The 19899-nt window shown below is 39.1% G+C and overlaps 1 protein-coding gene across 1 annotated transcript in view; it reads left to right on the top strand.

The window, feature by feature from the left end:
- The window catches only part of LOC124247146 (protoheme IX farnesyltransferase, mitochondrial), a 125552-nt gene that overhangs the window by 18430 nt on the left and 87223 nt on the right, over positions 1-19899 (top strand). Inside the window, exon 4 of the mRNA XM_046676207.1 lies at positions 9284-9408. Coding sequence (XP_046532163.1) covers positions 9284-9408 — 125 coding nt within the window. The remainder of the gene's footprint in view (positions 1-9283; positions 9409-19899) is intronic.

The raw sequence follows: 19899 nt of genomic DNA, 5'->3' as shown, positions 1-19899 counted from the left end.
TGTATTAAGGAATCCGAAATTAGGAGTCTGGAGCTAGTCCTCAAGGATGTTGTCAACATACCTCGTTCCTTCTTTTTGTTCTTTTTGAGAACTTTACCATCTTTAGTGGTTCTGAAACTTCATTTGCTGGCTGAGATACGTGGAGAACTGGTTATAATGCTAATTTCTGGGCCTCATCTCCATAAACTCCTTCACTCTAGCTCAGGGGTGGGGCCTGGGAATCTGCATTTTAACAGATGGGCATGTAAAGGGTGGTCCCCAGAACATATGTTGAGAAACTCTTCTTATCTGGAGAACTCACTCAACACCATCTTTCCTACTCTTCACTCTCAGCAAACTACCTTGCTTCCCGTTTCAAACAAAAATATGGATTGAGTTCTCATCAAATGGGAACTCTGCAACTTCCTAGTAACTCAATTTATCTGAATTCTCACCTGTCACTGCTGCTCCCCCATCCCCCGACCTGTTTCCCTCCCCTCCCAACCTCCTGTCAGCAGACAGCCGTTACTGTGGTACCTGGGAGGCCCCTTCCATTCTGCAAATCCAAGCAGGTCTCTCTCCTCCAGGCAGGGCGTGTCATCTAAATCTGAGAGGGAACCAAATGCTGCTTCTCAACCCTCTAGTCAGACCTGCCCAGGTGCCTAATGATCATTTTGGGGCATTATCAAGGGCTTGGTTTCCAGTTCAAAGCAAAGTATGATAGCATCTCATTTATTAAGATTAAGGAATGAAACACTTAAAGAAGTGAATTTTGAAAGAATGTTACAAGGTTATCTCTTTACTAAAAAAGTTTTGCTCAACTGTTTATTTTGGAGAACCTTTCTAAAGTGTATCATATAGTTTAACTTTACTAATAGCTTGTTTTTTTATTGTAAGAAGCGGGGTAGTGAATTTGAAGGTAAAGAACGAAAAGAAGAATGTTATCATATCAGAGTTTTGTAAAAAAAAAAAAAAAATACAGGGGTGCAGTTTTGTCCGTGTTTATACTTCATGATATTTTATCTCTAGGTGGGAAATGAATGTTTATCTGGAGCACTCTCTCACCCTGTGGCTTTGCGCTTGCTGTGCATCCCCCCAGCCGCCATACCTCTCACCCACTTCCCTAGTCACCAGGCTAACTCCTCCTTATTCTGTGATCTCCAACTTTGACATGAATTAGTGAAGGCTTCTAGGTTAGGAAGCCTTTCTGGATTCTTCGCAGCATCCTTGACTTCACCCACTGAAGCACTCACACGCTGTGCTGTAATGCCTGTTGGCATGTCTGCATCTTCACCGGTGTGTGAGGGCCAAGAGGACAAGGACCACGTCTGTCCTGTTGACTGTTGCATTCTCATTGCCTGGCTCTTGCTTTGCACATAATAGGTGCTCAGAAAATAGAAGCTCAATGGAAAAAGGAGTATAAGGAACTCTGTTGCCACTAGTTGAAGAATTTTGAGCAGCTTAGCCTTTTAATTACAAATAATTCATTATTTAGCTGTACTGTAGTAGTTGAATGCTTAACGGTGACTGAAAGGTAATGTCCCTGAACCAGATGACCGTAGGCTGCTTTGCTTTGTACTTGCTCTGTCTGCTTTTTACAGTGTCGCTTTCACCTGTTGTCATTGTGTCCTGAGGTTTGTGATCTGTTCTACCATATTTTGTACTCAGCATAACTATGGGGGATTGAAGGTGGCCCCCTGTGTTTCTCTAAAAGTTCATTGAATTTTTGAAATAGTGAAAACTGCTCAACTAACAATTCCTTCTTGCCAAACTCATTCTTCAAAAGACTTATTTCCACTTCGTAAAAGTTTGATAGGCACCAGTTTTATGGGAAAAGTTTTTTAGTTAATTACTAAAAAAAAAAAATGTTGATTATTAAGTATATTGAAGAAATCTTCCTTTGTTGAAAAGGAAAAAAACTAAAAATAGGATGGCAAAGTAGAAGAGCTTAGATGGTTCAAGGAAAAACCGTAATTGGAAGAACAAGCTTAGGGTCTCACATTCATACAATTAATGTTCGTAATTAACTTAGATATAAACAGCTTTTACTTATGTATTTATTTAACAGACCTGATAGATACTTCATTTCCCTTTTCTGAATGCTAACTGTAAATGCAAACCGAATGCTTCCTGGTTAGTTTGCCTTGGGGACCATACTTAAATGTTGTATTTTGGTAACAGCGTTTGTTGCCCAGTCAATTTGAAGTTGGGAACTTTGATATGGTCCCAGGAGTTTTTGGACCAGCTTTGGTCATTAAGTATATGAAAAAAGAAAGAGGAAAACAGGAAGGCCCCATTAAAGTTCTTAGTTTTGCAGCTGTGTTATTAAAAATCTCTATAAAAAATCTTATCTTTTAACCAGAAGTAGTTATGGTTTGTAATCAGTTACCCCTGATTGATATCCTTTAATGTGGCTGAGAAAAAAACACCCCGTCTCTCATCAATTGACTTTTTTTATCTGAACTTAACAGTAAGCATTAGAATTACCAGCTTCTTTGATATGTATGTTGGTAAGATGACTGTCAGGAGGTTCAGAGAACGCTGCTAAGCCGTGAAGCCTAAAAAACTCACTTAAATGAGAGATTGAACCATTTGAAGCTTAAGATGTTAATAGAAATGAAGAGAGAGGAGGAAATCGTAAGTATAACTATTAAGTAAAAAAATACATGTTTATTTGAAAATCAGAAAAGACTCAATTCCTGCCTCTTAATTAAGTTATATAATTTTGAACTTTAAGATCAACTAACAAAAACATTCCATTGCTTGGACACACACAAACAAAACTACACAGATTCATTAACTGCCTATTTTCTGTCAACTTTGTACATAAAAGAACTTTAAAGAGAATCCATCTCAGGTTGTAGGATTTGGATTACAATACTGCTTAGTATCTGCCCTCAAGGATAATGAGATATAATAGATCACAGGGATACTTCTAAATATGTAGAGAATCTCAAATTCTCATTTAGCCAGTGGTTTTATTTTACCAAATCTTTTATCAGAGTTGATAATCATCTAAATTGTTTTATTGGAGTTTTGTTTTTCACTTAATCCTTTTGGGGCCAGTGCTAAAAAATAGTGAGGCATTAAAAGAGATAAAAAGCAGGATGTAAATGACCAGTTTTTTACTATAATCCTTGTAGTTATTTTTAATTGATGATCTCAGAAAGGAGATAAAGGGCCTCCATTACGCTTATGCTCAGAGACCAATAGTTCTCAAAGTAGTGAGTCTTTTAAAGAAAAATCACTCTTGATAAAGCTGCTTCTCCAAGGAAACCTCTTTCCTGTTGGAAAAGGCAAAAGCTTTCAAGTGGTCCCTGCTGCTCTGGAAAGCATCCTGTGAGATTAGAACTAGGGAGGTTGGCTACACTTGCGCTCCCAGCTCTGCAAAGCTGCGGTTTACCTGTTTACTGGTGGCCAATAAAGCTCCCTCTGTTGCAGAAGCAGAGTATGGGCAGCCGCAGCCAGGCTTCTTCCCTCCCCTGATATGGGGCTCCCTCCTCTGCGACTCACTGCGATTCCCCTTAAGACCTGGGGGATAAGAAACGTTATTGTGGGCTGTGTGCTGGGAGACAGTGTTGTTCAAGCTTTGCTGGCCTGGTTTGTGGTTTTGTATTCAGCTTGGTGATTGTGTGTGTATCTTCTCATCACTTAGGTGAGTTTTCTTCTTCTGAAAATGAGTCTTTGGAGTAGTTGTTGAAGAATATCCATCAAATGGAGAGCCAGATATCCACAAACCATATGACTCCCTCGATTAGACCCTGGATTGGGTTCACTACCATTGATTTGCACATGGATCTCCATATATAAAATCAGATGTTAATCTCTACCATTGCTTCCTTGCTGTTTGCTTTAGATCAGAGTTCTCCAAAGTTTGTTAATCATGTACTTACCCTATCAGTAAAAAAAGTTTTAAGTGCACAATACGGATATTTATACTGTTTATGCTATTGTATATAAATATGTCATATATAACACAAAACTATATAGTTATTTGTAAGTAAAATTCATGTACTCTTACACCAATGTATTATATGCATTTTAAGACACACAGAATACATGTTTGAAAAGAATTGAAAAGTCAAATATAAGTGAAAGCTCTCGTATTTTCTTCCCATGCCTGTGAAGTGTCCACTACACCCACTGCAGTAGGGACAAAGTGTCCCTACTTTGAAGTGTGGTGTTTCCAAGATTTAAATGCATGTAAAAGCACTTTGGCATTGTAAAGTGCTTTGCCAGTGTGAATTTCTTTTTTACCGTTGTCGTGATAGTCCCTGTTTGCAAACACTGCTCTCCAGCCAGTCCCGTAAGAGCAGCAGAGAGGGACCTTAGATTATAAGACAGAAGCATATGGAGCTTGTGGGAGAGCCTTTGTTGCTTCTCAAAGTTCCTTAAGGTCCTGCTTTGACATGCTAAGTCTAAGCTTAATGGCCAGAGAAATATGTCTTCTAGAACTCCAGGAACCATATTTTAATAATTACCAAGAGTGCCCCTTACAAGCCCTTTTTATTTGCTGGGCACTGTGCTGAGTGCTTTTGTCATAGTGAAAAACTAGTATATCTCTAAAAGGTGTTGCCCAGCACGAACAGGACAGGAGCATGGATGTCTAAGGTGTTTGGTCACTGGGGACACTTAGTTTGAAGAAGCAGAGACTGTGGGAAAGTTATATTTGCACGACTGAAGCGTTGTGCTAAGAGAGACAAAGTTCCAGAAGACAGAAATTACATCTGCAGGTAGGTATTTCAAGGAAATTGATTCGACTTCGTTTGAGAGAGAACTGTCCAACAGCTAGAGCTCTTCTATATAGGAGTTTCCCAGGGAGAAGTAACTTCCTGTCCCCAGATTCAGAGATAGCATCCATCTGAAAGGTTGTAGAGGGAATTCTTACATCAGGGCAGAGATCAGACTCGTTGACACTGAGTTCCCTTTGACTTGGTAAGATGTTACTGTTCTTTGAGTTGGGGGGTTAGGTGGAGCTCCTTACTGTAATCACTTACATTTACTCCATAGTGAAGGCCTCTGCCACCGCCTTCAAATACTTGTCTACACCTCTGTTGCACTGATGCCATCCTTCCCAGCTTATGACTGTTTCAAACTAAGATTTATTTGAAAAATTACAGAGAGCATAAGTAAAAATTTCCCCATGGGGTAGGCAGGCAGACAGCAGACGGTATTTGGTGAATCCTGTTAATGAGGGGACCTGGAAGAAGGTGGCACTGGTCAGTCTGTGGTCAGGCTTGTGGTTCAGAAGAGATTGGCTGGTGTTGCTGCCATTGTGCTGAGCATGGGCCTAGAGTCAGGACTGCCTTTATCACTAGACACCTGCACAGGCTACTGCTGAGTCTCCCTTCATGGGGAAGCTTGTGGTTCACTGGCTGGCGGGGATGGGCATGGGTCAGGGTCCACTGGGTGGGAATATTATTCTTCCTTGGGTGTCCAGAGTCATTCCTAGGCCTGTAGTACAGTGCTTCCAGGCCTGTACTGGATGGGTCATGCTTCATGGCAACATTGATTTTATGTTTATCTGTGAAGGGACAGAATATGAGATTACCAAATAAAATATAATTTCAAGTGTTATTAATGAAAGAATATATTACATTCACCTTTAATGAGATCCTGATGTTGCAAAATGATTCCATGTAATGAATCCCAGGAAATCAATGAAAAGTTTAATTACAGTTGTGGCAGTGCCGTATGAGAATATTGCTTTGGTCAATTTTACTTGTACAATTTATCAATCCTCTCTGCCTTTCTCTTTCTTTAAATTAATTGCTTTGATGAAGTAAGTATAAATACATTCTTTGTTAGCTTTTGATATTTTTTAGAAATGTGTTAAAAAATTCAAATTTCCTCCTCTACAATAATAATAATAATAATAGCCCCTATCATTTTTTTATGTGTATTACCACTTACAATTTGTATATTTTAAAATTTGGCAGTATTTGCATTTTTTAAATGTAGTCATTGTTTTATTTTACTAAAACATTGTCCTTTTCCCTTTGTCAGTTTTTCAAAAGGCACTTTCTATCTCTTCTCAACTTATCAGTTGACCCGTTAGTCAGAAATTTGATGTGCTTTCTGTATTGTTCATCACTCAGTCAAGCTCTAAGATGAATAAAAAGAAAACAACATACTTTCTCCTCTGAATTAATGGTTTTACTTTTGTGTAACTACATACCCTTTTTGATTTTAAACAAAATAAATTGTCTTTTTATAGCATTTTTATTTTGACAGTCCGGTGATTATGGTGCTATCTTGTCCACTGTGGTGGTAATTGATTTTTTAAATTTGTTTGTAAAGCACAACACAAAATGTTGGTCTGGATATTTAGAGATATCCAAAGGAGTTGTTTATTTTGGTGACTCTTGATTTTACTAATTATGTATTAGTAATTATGTATTGAGTAATTATAATATATAATTATATATATTAAGTATATATATAACATATAAATATAATATAAATATAATATATAAATGTAATATATAAATATAATTAGTAATTATGTATTGAGAAAGTTATTGTGGATTTCCTATGCTCTTTTAGTTACCATAGTTGTTTATAAGCAGCCTACATTTGTATTAAGGTTCAAGGCCTTAAAATAGAATCAAGAATTATTTTGACTGATTTACTCTATCGACAAAAGAAGTTTACTTATTTCGTTTTGAGAGGGAAACCCCTGCGGTTTCTTTTCCCTCAAATTCTCCTGGTGACGCCATCAATCTTTCTTCGTGGGTGGTGGCATTCTTCTGATACAACTGAGAAGTAGCCTGGGTGTGAAGGATTTTTTGTCTAGTCCTGGGTTGTCACTACACACAGGGCATATGTGAGGCATTGCCTAACCCATCTGGAGAGTTGCAGGGTTGTGCAGAACAAGATAACTCTCATTCTAGAAGGCCAGCCTGCCTATGAGGCTTTGCAGTTTATGGGCTGGTGATCCTAAAGAATGAAAAAGCCTCTTCAGAGAAGGGTGCTGTTTGAGTATCCTAAAAGGAGTTTTGTTGTTTGCTCTAAAAATGGTGCTTCTCTTGATGATCATTAAATATGATCAGGTGTGGTTAAATGAACCATTACAGGAGAGGCTGTTCTTTCCATGTTGCACATGGGTAAAATGTCCTTTTATATGCACCTGCAACTACTGTTTTCAAAGCCTGGAATCACTATGGCATTTTCTTTGTCACATAAGTTGTTATAAAAGTTTCTTCTAGGATGTTTTCTTTGAAATAAATAGTCTTTTTTTTTTTTCTTTTTTGAGGAAGATTAGCCCTGAGCTAACCTCTACCACCAATCCTCCTCTTTTTTGCTGAGGAAGATTGGCCCTGAGCTATCGCCTGTGCCCATCTTGCTCTATTTTATATGTGGGATGCCTGCCACAGCATGGCTTGATAAGTGGTGCTAGGTCTGCGCCTGGGATCCAAACCCTGGGCTGCTGAAGTAGAGTGTGCAAACTTAACCCCTGCGCCACTGGGCAGACCCCGTAAGTATTCTGTCTTTGATTGCTGGCCCTGTGTCCATGTGGTTTTTTGCTGCTGCTGGCTGTACTTATATGAATTGTGTTCTGACCTATAGTGCTGTATGTAGGCCAGTTCAGGCTGTGCCCCGGAGCAGAGGAGAGGGGCGCGAGGAAGGCCTCCGCAGTGGGAGAGCCGTGAGCGAGCTAGAGGGGCACGAGGCGCGCTTCTATGGAGGGGAAAGTGCGTGTTTGTATTTCAAGTGCAGTGTCAGAGTGGTAGCATCTGGCTACATTTTAAAAATATCGTTCTAGAGAAGAACAGGGTGGCAGTGAGGAGACCAGTTAGGGAGGAGGCCCTTGCAGTTGTCCGGGCAAGATAATGGCTTGGACTAGATCAAGATTTCTTAACCTCAGCAGTATTGACATTTTGGGCCAGAAAATTCTTCAGTATGCGGGTCTGTCATGTGCACCATAGAATGTTTAGAAGCATCCCTGGCCTCTCTCCACTAGAGGACAGCAATGTCTGCCCCCTCCAGTTCAGACAAACAAAAATGTCTACCGACTTTGCCAAATGTCCCATGGGGTGCAGAACCACGCCTGGTTGAGAGCCGTTGGACTGGTGGCGATAGAGATGGGTTTGAAATGCGTTGTGGAGGTAGAACAGACAGTACTTGGCAATAGATGAGAGGTAGAGAGGGTGAGAAAGGAGAGACTCCTAGATGGTTGGCTTAAAAATCTAGGCAGATGGTGTCACACATACGTTAGACTCTTGACGTTGGTCTTTTTTGCCCCTGTGCCTGTTCTTGGAATTATCCAGCCACTTGTAGTGTTACCCATCCCACCATCCTCCTCTTTTGCTTACATCCCATCCTGAAGGTCCAGCTGAAATGCCATCTTCTTGAAGCCTTCCCTGATTAAGCCACAAGTGCTGACCCTTTTTCCAGTGAACTCCTACAGCCCTGTGTCAGTACCACTCTTAGACACTTTCTGACCCTGTCAGCTTCTGTGAACCCCCAGAAAAGAAAGACCAGGCCCTATAGAAAAGGTGCAGCCTGGGGGATGCTTGAATTGCATGGCCTTGCCCTGCACCTTGCCTCTTTGTTCTTGTTGGTGGCTTCAGGATTATCGTCTCCTTCCAGTCATCATCTAATCATCTTCTGGCCCCCAGGACCATCATCTGTAACGGGGAGTCCCTCCACACAAGTTGCCTGGAGCTTGTCACAGAATTGGTACCCTTATTGTTTGATGCCTTGTGTTATAGTTATTAATGTATGTCTCTCATCACCTTGTCAAATAAATTCCGAGAGCAGGAATGAGACCTTATATACCTTTATCCCTTATAATGCCTAATGCCTAGCGTAGTAAAGATCATGAATTAGGTATTCAGTAAATGTTTGTTGAATGAATAAGTAAATGATTGAATCTGAAATACCAACCTTAATTTTTACTCGAGTATAATGGAGTTAAATCTATAATGAACCTATGTAATTTGTATAATCAGAAAATTTTTTTGCTTTTCTTTTTTTTCTTTTTTGCTGAGGAAGATTTGCCCTGAGCTAACATCTGTGCCAGTCTTCCTCTATTTTGTATGTGGGTCACCACCACAACATGGCCACCAATGAGTGGTTAGTTCCACATCTGCGAACTGAACCTGGGCTATTGAAGTGGGGCATGCTGAACTTAACCACTAGGCCATGGGGCCTGCTCCTTGATTTTTTTAATGAAAGATCAGCCTGTAGTCTGTGTTATTAATGTAATCAATTGGCGTATGTGAGAGATGGCTTGTTTTTGGCTTTTACGGTCTGGAGCCTGCATTGGTCGTGTGACATCTGCTCTGTTTCTGTATTGCAGCTCTTGTCGTCAGCACCACCTCAGCTGGGTTTGCGCTAGCTCCGGGACCTTTCGACTGGCCCTGTTTCCTGCTTACTTTGCTTGGGACAGGCCTTGCGTCCTGTGCTGCCAACTCCATCAATCAGGTCAGTCTGTCACCTTTAAGCTGGGTCATGATATCATTACTTGTTCCTGGACTGTGGTACTGATGCATTTACAAAAACCTTCCAGAATCATATATCTAGATGGAGAGGTGCCATGAACTTGTAACACTGTCTGTCCTCTAGAAGTCTGCGGGCTGCATAACCAGTTTGTCTTTTCTTTGGAGTGAATGGTTTTCAGATCTGTTCAGGTGAGGCAGCAATAGAGAGTCGGCTTCAAGTGCCCAGGATTCCCTGGGTTAGGGCCGTCAGACTTTCTGCTCTTAGCCACGTCAGGTACCTTACCTTGAGCATATTGTTATTTTGTGTTATTCTTTCTTTGGTTTGATTTGTTTGCATTTTAAGCCACCACTATACAAAACGATGTATTTTAAACAAACATATCTATTTTTTTTAATCAATAATTTAGCATTCAGTAAACTTGGTATATGGAATTAGAATTTATAAAAAATTAATTAGCTTTTTATTTTGGGGGGAAGATTTGCCCTGAGCTAACATCTGCTGCCAATCCCCCTCTTTTTGCTGAAGAAAATTTGCTCTGAGCTAACATCTCTGCCCATCTTCCTCTATTTTATATGTGGGTCTCCTGCCACAGCATGGCGTGATAAGTGATGTGTAGGTCCACAACTGGGATCTGAACCAGCGAACCCCAGGCCGCCTAAGCAGAATGTGCAGACTTTACCACTGTGCCACCGGGCTGGCCCAAAGCCTTTATTTTTAATGCATCTTCCCCCAGCCTCTATTACTTTAAACATCAAAATAATTTTCTAAAATAGTTTTTCCCCCTGCCTGGTCGTTGTGGTATGCCCCAACATTGTGGCTTTTTCCTAAGATAGTATAGTGAAAAAGTCTTGACTAAAACCTAAGGAAAGTCGTTTTCATCACCAGAACACCCAAGAGGAGTTGGCACAGTTTTAAAACAGGAATTCAAGTTACCAGCAGGAAAACAGTTTGGCTGAGAGGATGTATCAGTTGGTAGTCTGCAAAATATGAGAATTTTAATTCGATAATGCCTAAAATCCTTATGTTTTTACAATGCATTATCAGCTATTTAGAGAAGGATCAATCTATTTCCAATAAAGTTTAATTTTTTTGTTATTTTTAATGACAGACAGTCTTACAGTGAGATTCAAAGTCAGTCCTACTGCTTTACCCAAAGTATTGTCCCCTCTGTAAACCACGATGCCGTCTCTTCCAAGTCGCTCCTTCCTTTTGCTACCCGCCTGTGTTTCTTGGCTAAGAGAATAATCATGATTTCACAATGAATGTTTTTAATGAAAATTTGAATAAAAAGCAGTATAAGCAAAATGGATTTATCTGGCTATTTTGGGTCTATTTTTCAAAATGTTTTTTTAAATTATTACTTTTATTTAGTTATAAATCTAGGTCATAAGATTAAGCCAGAAATGCATTCGAGTTTTCAGGATTCTTTTATAAACTGAAGAGCTGCATTTATCCTTGAGATACGAAGTGCTGTCTCCTGTTTAAATTACATAGATTTAAGTAAAAAATTTAAAATAAAAGTATGGAGATTCAGGAAAAAACCCCGAAAACAACAGCAACAACAAACTAATACACTTCAAATGGTTCAGAAATCCCAAAATACTATAAAAGGTAATACAGAGTCACCTTGACTTGGAACCTCCTACAGCCCTAAAAAAGGTGGTTCAAAAATTTATCAAGGAAAAAACAAAAACCTGTCGTAGCAAGAAAGTATCTGGAGGGGAAAACAAATGGACTGATTTACATTTAGGCAGAAATTTACAGAAGCTGAACATAGCCCGCAGTTTAGAAACTTTGGAAGCGCTGAGTTTAGATGGCTCTTTTCCTTCCTAGTCTGCAGGAAGTCTGTTTGCTGTAGGGCCGAGTTAGGTTCTGTTGATTTTAAGCTCCTGAGGAAAACCACAGACTGCACAATGGGATTCCTTCTGGTCCTGACGCATGGCAATGTCTGCCTCTTCGGTTCCTGTTTCCTTCCTAGGTTGGTCTCTGGGCCTGTTGTGCATCTCACTCACACGGCTCTGCTGTGCCTCCTCTGCAGCACTTTCACGTTCCCCCTCCGCGTGTCACTCACGCCCCACAGGCTCTTCACTGTGGTGCGTGACTTCGGCCCTTAATCGGTGCTCGTTGGGCCCATGAATAATTTCTTCTTCTATTCATCATATTGCTTCTTTCCACTTGTCTCAGGCTCTAATTTCATTTGGAAGCATTATAATACTTAAAAATCTTAATGATACCCATCGTTGTAGAATTCCACTGTTGTTATGGTATTGATCAGCTTCCCAAATTGCAATGTTTTCTAAATAACACGTTGGAAATATCTTAGGTCTAGTGTTGTGAGGCAGTCTCATGAGATTAAAATATAGGAATATGAGACGATTATCATTAGTGTTTTTAATTAGTATAGGCAGAACAAAGAGCACCAGGCAACAAGGTTGCCTAGTTTAACTGAGTTTTTGAATAGTAGGTGGATAAAGAAATAGTCCTTAGCAAAAAAGAACGGCTCACTGCTTTTTGTAGGGAGCCGGTGTTCAACTTAAAGAGTGTATATATATATATATATATGACTGGTATGCATAAAATTTCTTCAGCCTCTAACAGAGTTCTATGGGAGGAAAAATTTCCTTCTCTCCATGTTTATAAAAGAATTCAGATAACATTTCATATTTTTTAAGACTTTCTTTTAGCTGTTATTAATTTAGTTCTGAATGTTTCTTCTTTGTACTCTGCTTCTGTGATCTCTGTGTGAAAGTAGGAAAAATAAAGCTTTGGAAAACAATTCTTACATTTGTTTTAAGGAGAGAAAATAAGATTCAGCTTCTGATTCATGAAGTGGTGACTAGTGCATTAAGAGGTATATATGAGAAACTGCTAACGTTAAAATGTAAAAAGAATTACATCTATGTTTTATAAAATATACACATTTGAAACCATAGTGTGGCTTTAAAGCGAGTATGCCTTCAGAGGATGAAAGCAATCCATAAAGTGTTTTTAATTTAGCAACTGAAAGATAAAATGTTATAGATGGCTCTGACAGATCGAAGCTTGAAAAACAAAGTGACTAAAAGTGGAAAGCTGAATAAATTCAAGTAGAATGAATGAAGATAGGAATTATCAGAATATTATCATGGTAATTATTTTGAGTATTTGACATAATGGATACTGTTAAATTAAGCTGTATTTGGGATTCTTTTACTTATGTTACATATACATTGATTTTTTTTAATAGAGGTTAAGAGTGTATGTCCATAAATATATTTCCACAGGGTAAATTTTGATGGCGACATAATGTTCCCTTTTGTGGATGTGCCACAACTTTCCTAATCAGTTCTCTGTTGTTGCAACTGTTTGCTTCTATAAGTAGCACTGCGTACGTCTCTAATTGTTTTTAAAGGACAGAATACTGGAAGTGAAATTGCTGGGAGGAAGTACCCGCCAAAGCATGTATGAAACTGGTTTAACTTGGAGTATATGATCTTAACAAAAGAATTAACTTCTAACATTCATACAGTCTATTAGAGCATACAAAGCATATTTACATAAATTAGTACTTAAATTTGAGGTAGGTGGCATTTTTATTTCTATTTGTAAAACATTTTGTAAAACATTGAATTACTCTTTTTAAAAGCAAAATTTTAAAAAATTATGCAAACTATTTTCATTGAAGATCAGTGAGAAAATATACATAAGTGAAAAATAACAATTTTTATTTTATGTTTCCCTTGTGCCAGGCACTGTCCTATATGTTAGAATTATAGCAGAGGGTCCGGCCCCGCGACCGAGAGGTTAAGTTCGCAAGCTCCGCTGCGGTGGCCCAGGGTTTCGCTGGTTCAGATCCTGGGCATGGACACGGCACCGCTCATCAGGCCACGTTGAGGCGGCGTCCCATATGCCACAACTAGAAGGACCTGCAACTAAGATATACAACTATGCACCAGGGGGGATTTGGGGAGATAAAGCAGAAAGAAAAGAATTATAGCAGAGAACAAACAAAAATGCCTGCCCTCATAGTGCTTATATCTCGCCACTCAAATAGGTCCACTTCGTAACATTTGATTTATATTATTATAGACTTTTCACACACACACACACACACACCTCTTCACATATGTATTAATTTCTCACAGAAATGATTTATATAATGCAGAGAGTTTCTATGTGTTTTTTGTATAATAGTATATCATAAACATGCTTCCCTGTCGGTATTTACTATAGCATGATTTTAAGAGTTGTATAGAGATATCCCGTGAGTCATTGAATCACTTTCTCCTTTGACATTTTAGGATTTCCAGTCTTTTGCCCACATGAATAATACGGAGCTGAAATTCTTGTAGCTAAATCTTTGAATATGTCCTTAACTATTTCTTTAGATGGATTCTTAAAATTGTGTGATTGTGTTAAAAGATAAGTAGTTTTCAAAATAAAAAGTTAAAAAAAAAAACATGCATTTTGGGGCCAGCCCAGTGGTGCAGCACTTAAGTTCGCAGGTTCCACTTCAGCGGCCTGGGGTTCGCCTGTTTGGATCCCAGGTGTAGACCTGTGACCACTTATCAAGCCTTGCTGTGGCAGGCGTCCCACATATAAAGTAGAGGCAGATGGGCACAGATGTGAGCTCAAGGCTAATCTTCCTCAAGAAAAAAAAAAATGCATTTTAAGTACAGCTAAATTTTTTCCCAGAAAGTCTTTGTTTTAAATTAACTTATACTTCATTTGGCAACGTGGGAAAGTGCTCATCACCAACACTGCGTGTTAGAAAATGCTGGGTTTATAGGTGACCTTAGATGTGTCCTTTTAGTTCAAGTTGTTTTGATTACGTAGGAGTTAGAGTTGTTTTTTGTTTGGGGACACTTTTTTAATACTTTTGTGCCATTTGTGTTTGCCACTGAGTTTTGCCCATTTTGCTGTTGAGCTCTTGCCTTTGTCTAGGAGGTCTTGATGTATGTAGATTGGATCATTAACTCTTTGTCATGTATGTTTCAAATGTTGTCTACAGTTTTTTTTTAAGTGCACTTTTCATACGTTTATGCAGTCAGATCTTTTAGTTTTGAATACAAGGTGTCTCAACCTTGGCACTCTTTTGGGCAGTTTGGGCTGGATAACTTTGTTGTGGGGGGCTGTTCTGTGCATTGTGGGGTTTTCCCAGCATCCCTGGTCTTTACCTGCTGAATACTGTTAGCATCCCTCCTCCTAGTGTGACAGCTGAAAATGTCTTCAGACACTGCCACACGTTCCCTGGGGCCCAAAATAGCCCCCAGGTGAGAACCACTACTTTTATAATTGCTACTTTTGATTTCACTCTGAGATCTTTACCCAAGATCCTGGCTACAATTTCTCCCCCAGGCAATCTCTGGCTCACCTTTCTTCTTGTGTAGCTACCCATTAATAGCTGGGGTGAGCATATGTCCTGGCTTATTCTTGTGTTCCTGGCGTAATTATTAATAATGCCCCTTTTTACTCTCAAGTGTTCCGGTTTGAACAAGAAATTATATGGTCTCTCTATGCATAGCCTACCTATGCCTTCAGTCTTTCACTGTAAATGAGATGTGGTGAAAGTATCTTTGTATCAAAAGAATTGGGCTTGGGTTCTGGCTTTTCTACTCACAAGTGTATTGACTGGACAAGTAGGGGTTGTCTGACTGCAGCGCAGGGCACCTGGCTTGCCTCACCTTCACCATCTCTGTAGCTGCATGTAGGATCTGCTGTCATGCCTAATTGTGGTGTTGAGTGAGCACGCACATATGCGTGCATGCACACAGAAATAAGACCTTAGTGAATGTTGTCTTCCATTATTAGTCTGCTATTGGTAAGTTGTCAAGAATTATTTTATACATATACTGTTTTCGGGAGTTTTTTGGTGAGGAAGATTGGTCCTGGGCTAACATCTGTTGGCAATCTTCTTTCTTTTCCCTCCTCCCTAAAGCCCCAGTACGTGGTTCTATATCCTAGTTGTAAGTTACTCTGGTTCTTCTTTGTGGGACGCTGCCACAGCATGGCCTGATGAGTGGTGCTAGGTCTGCGCCCAGGATCCGGTCCTGCAAACCCTGGGCCACTGAAGCAGAACACATGAACTTAACCACTCGGCCACAGGGCTGGCCCCTCAAGAATTTTGATGACTTCTATTGTGTTGGATTTCTTTAATTTTTATAGTATCCTTCACAGCTGGTCTTCTCATTACTGCAGTTGTTCCTGATTTCCAAGGCAGCTGGCTCTGTGTAAGGGTAGCCTGATGATTAGAAATGTCTTCCTCATATTGAGCCAAAGTCTGCCTCCTTATAACTCCAACCTATTGGTCATAGTTCTGCTCTCTGGCAAAACTCAGTGTTCCTCCTTCTTCCCTGTGACGGTACTTCCAATATGTCACTTTCTAACTATGGTTAATAGGCACTTGCAGTACTGGAATATAATTATTCATTTGTTTCTCTTCCCTCGAGAACTCCTAACTCCTTGAGACCAATGATTATGACTGACTTATCTTGTACATTCATCACCTCTTTCCAGAAGCATATAGCAGGCCAGTAGGGTGAAATTCCAAAGGAAGTCATATTGGGAATAAAGGAGTGTGTATGGGGGAAGGGAGGAAGTAGCAAGAAGTGTTAATAATAACAACAATCATAACTAACACATATTTCCCACTTGCCATGTGCCAAGTAGTGTTGTAAGCATTTTATGTACATTAGCTCATTTGTTTAAGTCTAGTTTCATGGGATTTCAAAAAATGGCTCTTTTGAAACATCAAATGCATGATGAATGAATTCCTAACGTAGATTTAGCTCTAAGAAGAACCATTGATGTTTCAGAGACTTTATTTTGGAGAAAATTACAAGAAAGGCATGAAACATAAGTAGAGTTTCAGATCTGAGAGGCAAGTTCTAATTAGAAAGGTAACGCTGATAAGGGTGTGTTCTCTTTGGGATCCAGTGCATCTGTGGGTGTTGAAGAAGTTTTATGAAAGGAAATGAAAGAGATCAAGAGGTGTGAATAAAGTAGGGTCAAGAAGAGACGTGTTTTTTGTTTTATACTGACAGTACTTGAGAGACTTTTCATGGCTGAAATAAGGTAAAAAGGAAGGGCTTTGGATCAAGAGCTCTGAATTATAGGATGGGTAGGGCAAAAGAAAATTCATAGCCTTTTAAACTCTGAAAGGAGAAACAGATAAAGATTTTTCTGTTTTCACAGTGAGTATGAGATTAATATCTAATGCATCTTTCTCCATTTTCCCTTTCTCTCCTGTTTCTTTTGTTTTGGCTGTGCAGTCTGCCTTGAGCAATAGGAATTGACTTTCATCTTCCATGTTGAACAAAAGTGGTTGTTAAACTTGGTGTCGTATTCTAGGAGAATAAGGCTGATGTTAGTGAACACCAGTGATGTGATTTATTCAACATCATATGTGTAAGAAAAATCAATATGAGAAATATATTTTTCTTCTGAATGTTGTGATTTGTTTGATGTTTTAACTGGTGGGCAACTTGCATTCATTCGGTGGCCTCCGAAGGCTGTAATTTGTGGCTTATTCAGATGATTCAGATCAGCTACTGCACTAGATCGTTTGCATAAGAGTCTTTGAATAGCATGTGGGAAAGAGTCTCCCACTCAATGTGTTTTTTATAGAAGGAAAGTGATGAGCCTTACTGAACAACGTCAGAAAGAAAGCACATTTTAAATGCAGTCTCTTTTTCTGAATTTATATAACCCCAAATAGTTCCTAAATTACATTTGATTCCCCTCTTCAGAACGATCCATCCAAGTAGAGTGAGTTTGGCATTGGTATTCATAACCAAAATAACTCTAGGGGGAGTTCTGCCAGCAAATGCAGAGATGATGATAATTTGAACATATATTTGTAGATAGTGTTTTATAATTTACATGCCACATTAACTGCTCATTGTTTTACTTGCTTCTTACAACAACTCCGTGAGGTGGCGTTATTCCAGTGTTATAGAAGAATCAGATGAAGCTTAGTGATGTCGTTGATCACACACCTGACGATAGTCAAATTGAGAGCAGCATCTGTGAAGCAGTTCACTGCTTTTCCCTTTCAGCTGCAATGACCTAGTCCAGTCACCACCTAGGAACAGGACTCTTCCCATTAATATGAGTCTGCCTTCCACCAGGTTAACTGCTGATGTCCTTGCTACTAAGTGCTAGAGGCTGAAGGTCCCATAGTGGGCCTGGTAATATACGTTATCTCTAATGAGATTGGGACGATTTAAAGCACTTGTGCCCTCTACAAGCTTAAATGCTTGATTAATGTTAGCTATTTTTATTGTTATTAATATAAAAGTTTGGTCTCTTTTTGGTCCATATCCTCCACACTTTCAGAATCTGGTTATCTTCTAGTTATCTCTGATTAGGATCTTAATATATAGAATGGGAAGGGAAAAGATGCTCATTGTCCTTAGTATACTAAGAGACTTGGGTATACTTGCAAACTATAATATATATGTGTATGTATGAATATACATATATATTTATTCCAAGTGTGTATATACCTCTGTGTGAATTCTTCATATTTGAATATGTGGTGACTTAGCTTCAGCATTATTATTAGTTCTCTCCCATTTCATAGGCGTTGTGGAATTGTGTAGTCAGTTCAGGTAAATCTAAGGAATATTGGTGAGAAAGGCTGATAAATCAAAAAAGCAGATATTTAATTGAGATGCAATGGAAGTGATACCAGTATGGATTTTTTGAGTTATGATTCTTGGCTTGTGTCTCTGGGTAGCATGTTGTGACTAAACCTGGTTTGGGTGACTCAGAGACTTGCCTCCTTCCTAGACATCTCCCTTTCATTCCAACATAGCAGAAGTCAAGTTAAGTTTCCTCCCAAATTATTGCTTTGTTTTCTTTTTTCTTTCTTTTCAAGTCTTCAGTTATGGTTTGCCTTTCCTGATAGTGTGCTCTTCTGAATCCCATTAGCTTGTTCTTTCTCTGCTGTGAGCCGCAGACTCCCCTCCCTGTTTTCTAGGTTGGGTTGACTCTTGGTTGACTGATGACTGATGGACTCTGGTGTAAAAACTGACTGTGGCTGATCCCTGGGAGACTATATGTTTCCTTGTCATACCCACTCTTTGCCGTAGTGACAAACTGCGTTTAAGGTCTAATACATAAAAATGTTGATGCTTTGATATTTATACTTTAAAATTAGTTATTTGATGATTCTGAATTCCATACTGAGCTCCTAGACACTTGAAAGGAATAGGAATAGGAACTGGGGTCCCAAGGAGGGACAGTGGAACAGAGGTGTTATACCTGTGCTGCTTTAACCCAGACCAACTTCTGAGAATTCTTTGTCTCCTGCTATTTCTGACTAGTAAGGGAGCTCCACACTGCTTCAGGCGAGCTATTAGACCTTTAAAATTTGTGTGTAAGTGATTAAGTAAATCCTAAAACTCACATTTTCATGACCACCCCGTCCTGTCTTATCGATTTTCTAAGAAGTTTTAGAAGATATTGTTTGGCAAGAAGGGGAAATTACTTTACCTGTGTGATTAATCTTAGGGAAAATTTCTCTCTGGCATTTCCTTCAGATCCTATGCCAGATTTCTCCCGGAAGCAGTGATCACAGGGGCAACAAAGAAATTCTAAAGGATTTGAATGATGGAATGTAGAGATAGGATGAAACAAAAGAGAAAATTTGGTAGTTAATAAGATTTATGTATACTTGTAATCTAGAGTATCCTTATAACTTAAAATATGCTGTGTAGCCGTAAAGTGCTAAGATAATGTACAGTTTAAGCTGTTATTCCAACTGAGGTTTCTTTAGTACCAGGAGATATTTACCTGCTGGCTTATAATAAAGAAAACTACCACTGAAATAAAAGTCTAATGTAATGTCCTAACATTTTTATTAGTACATCTGAGTAAAATTATGATTATTCTGGTGTTGCTTTTAGTAATATGGTTGATGATCTAGAAAGTGCCATTGTTTATATTGCTGTCATTAGGTGAACTGAATAAGAAGGATTAGACAGTGCTCTGTATGGTTTCCTTAAACAGCGAGCTGAGGACCTGTGGATAAAGATCCCTCCCCTACAGGCACTGCTATCATCTCTTAGTTGACAATGTTGAGGATTAAATATAACATCGGCCCTTGAATATAAAAATATCTTAAGACCAGATTCTCAGTTCTTCTAAAAATCTTCAGGGATTTGTAAATTAGGATATTAGTAAAGGGCGCTATCTACTCAGCCTGGATTCCCTCCATGGTTTTCACTTACTCTTGAGTGAATGAATGACGGGCAAAATAGCTTATTTAAATAAGCATGTGGTTTCCCTTGAACAATTAGGCAGTCCCCTAATTCAAAGTCTAATATGTTTTCCCACAAGAAGGAAAATAGTCCATTTTCAACAGATAGATATTCAGCCATCCCAAATACCTCTGTCTTTGGTAAAGTCAGGTTATATAAAAAAGTGCCCCCTTCATAAGTACCCTGTGAACATTCAGCCTTTAAGACTGCTTTAATGCCTTTGAAAGAC

Source organism: Equus quagga, chromosome 11, assembly GCF_021613505.1.
Source record: "Equus quagga isolate Etosha38 chromosome 11, UCLA_HA_Equagga_1.0, whole genome shotgun sequence".
NCBI classification, from domain to species: domain Eukaryota; kingdom Metazoa; phylum Chordata; class Mammalia; order Perissodactyla; family Equidae; genus Equus; species Equus quagga.
Note: the sequence above shows the minus strand (reverse complement) of the source record. Positions and strands in the feature narration are given on the sequence as shown.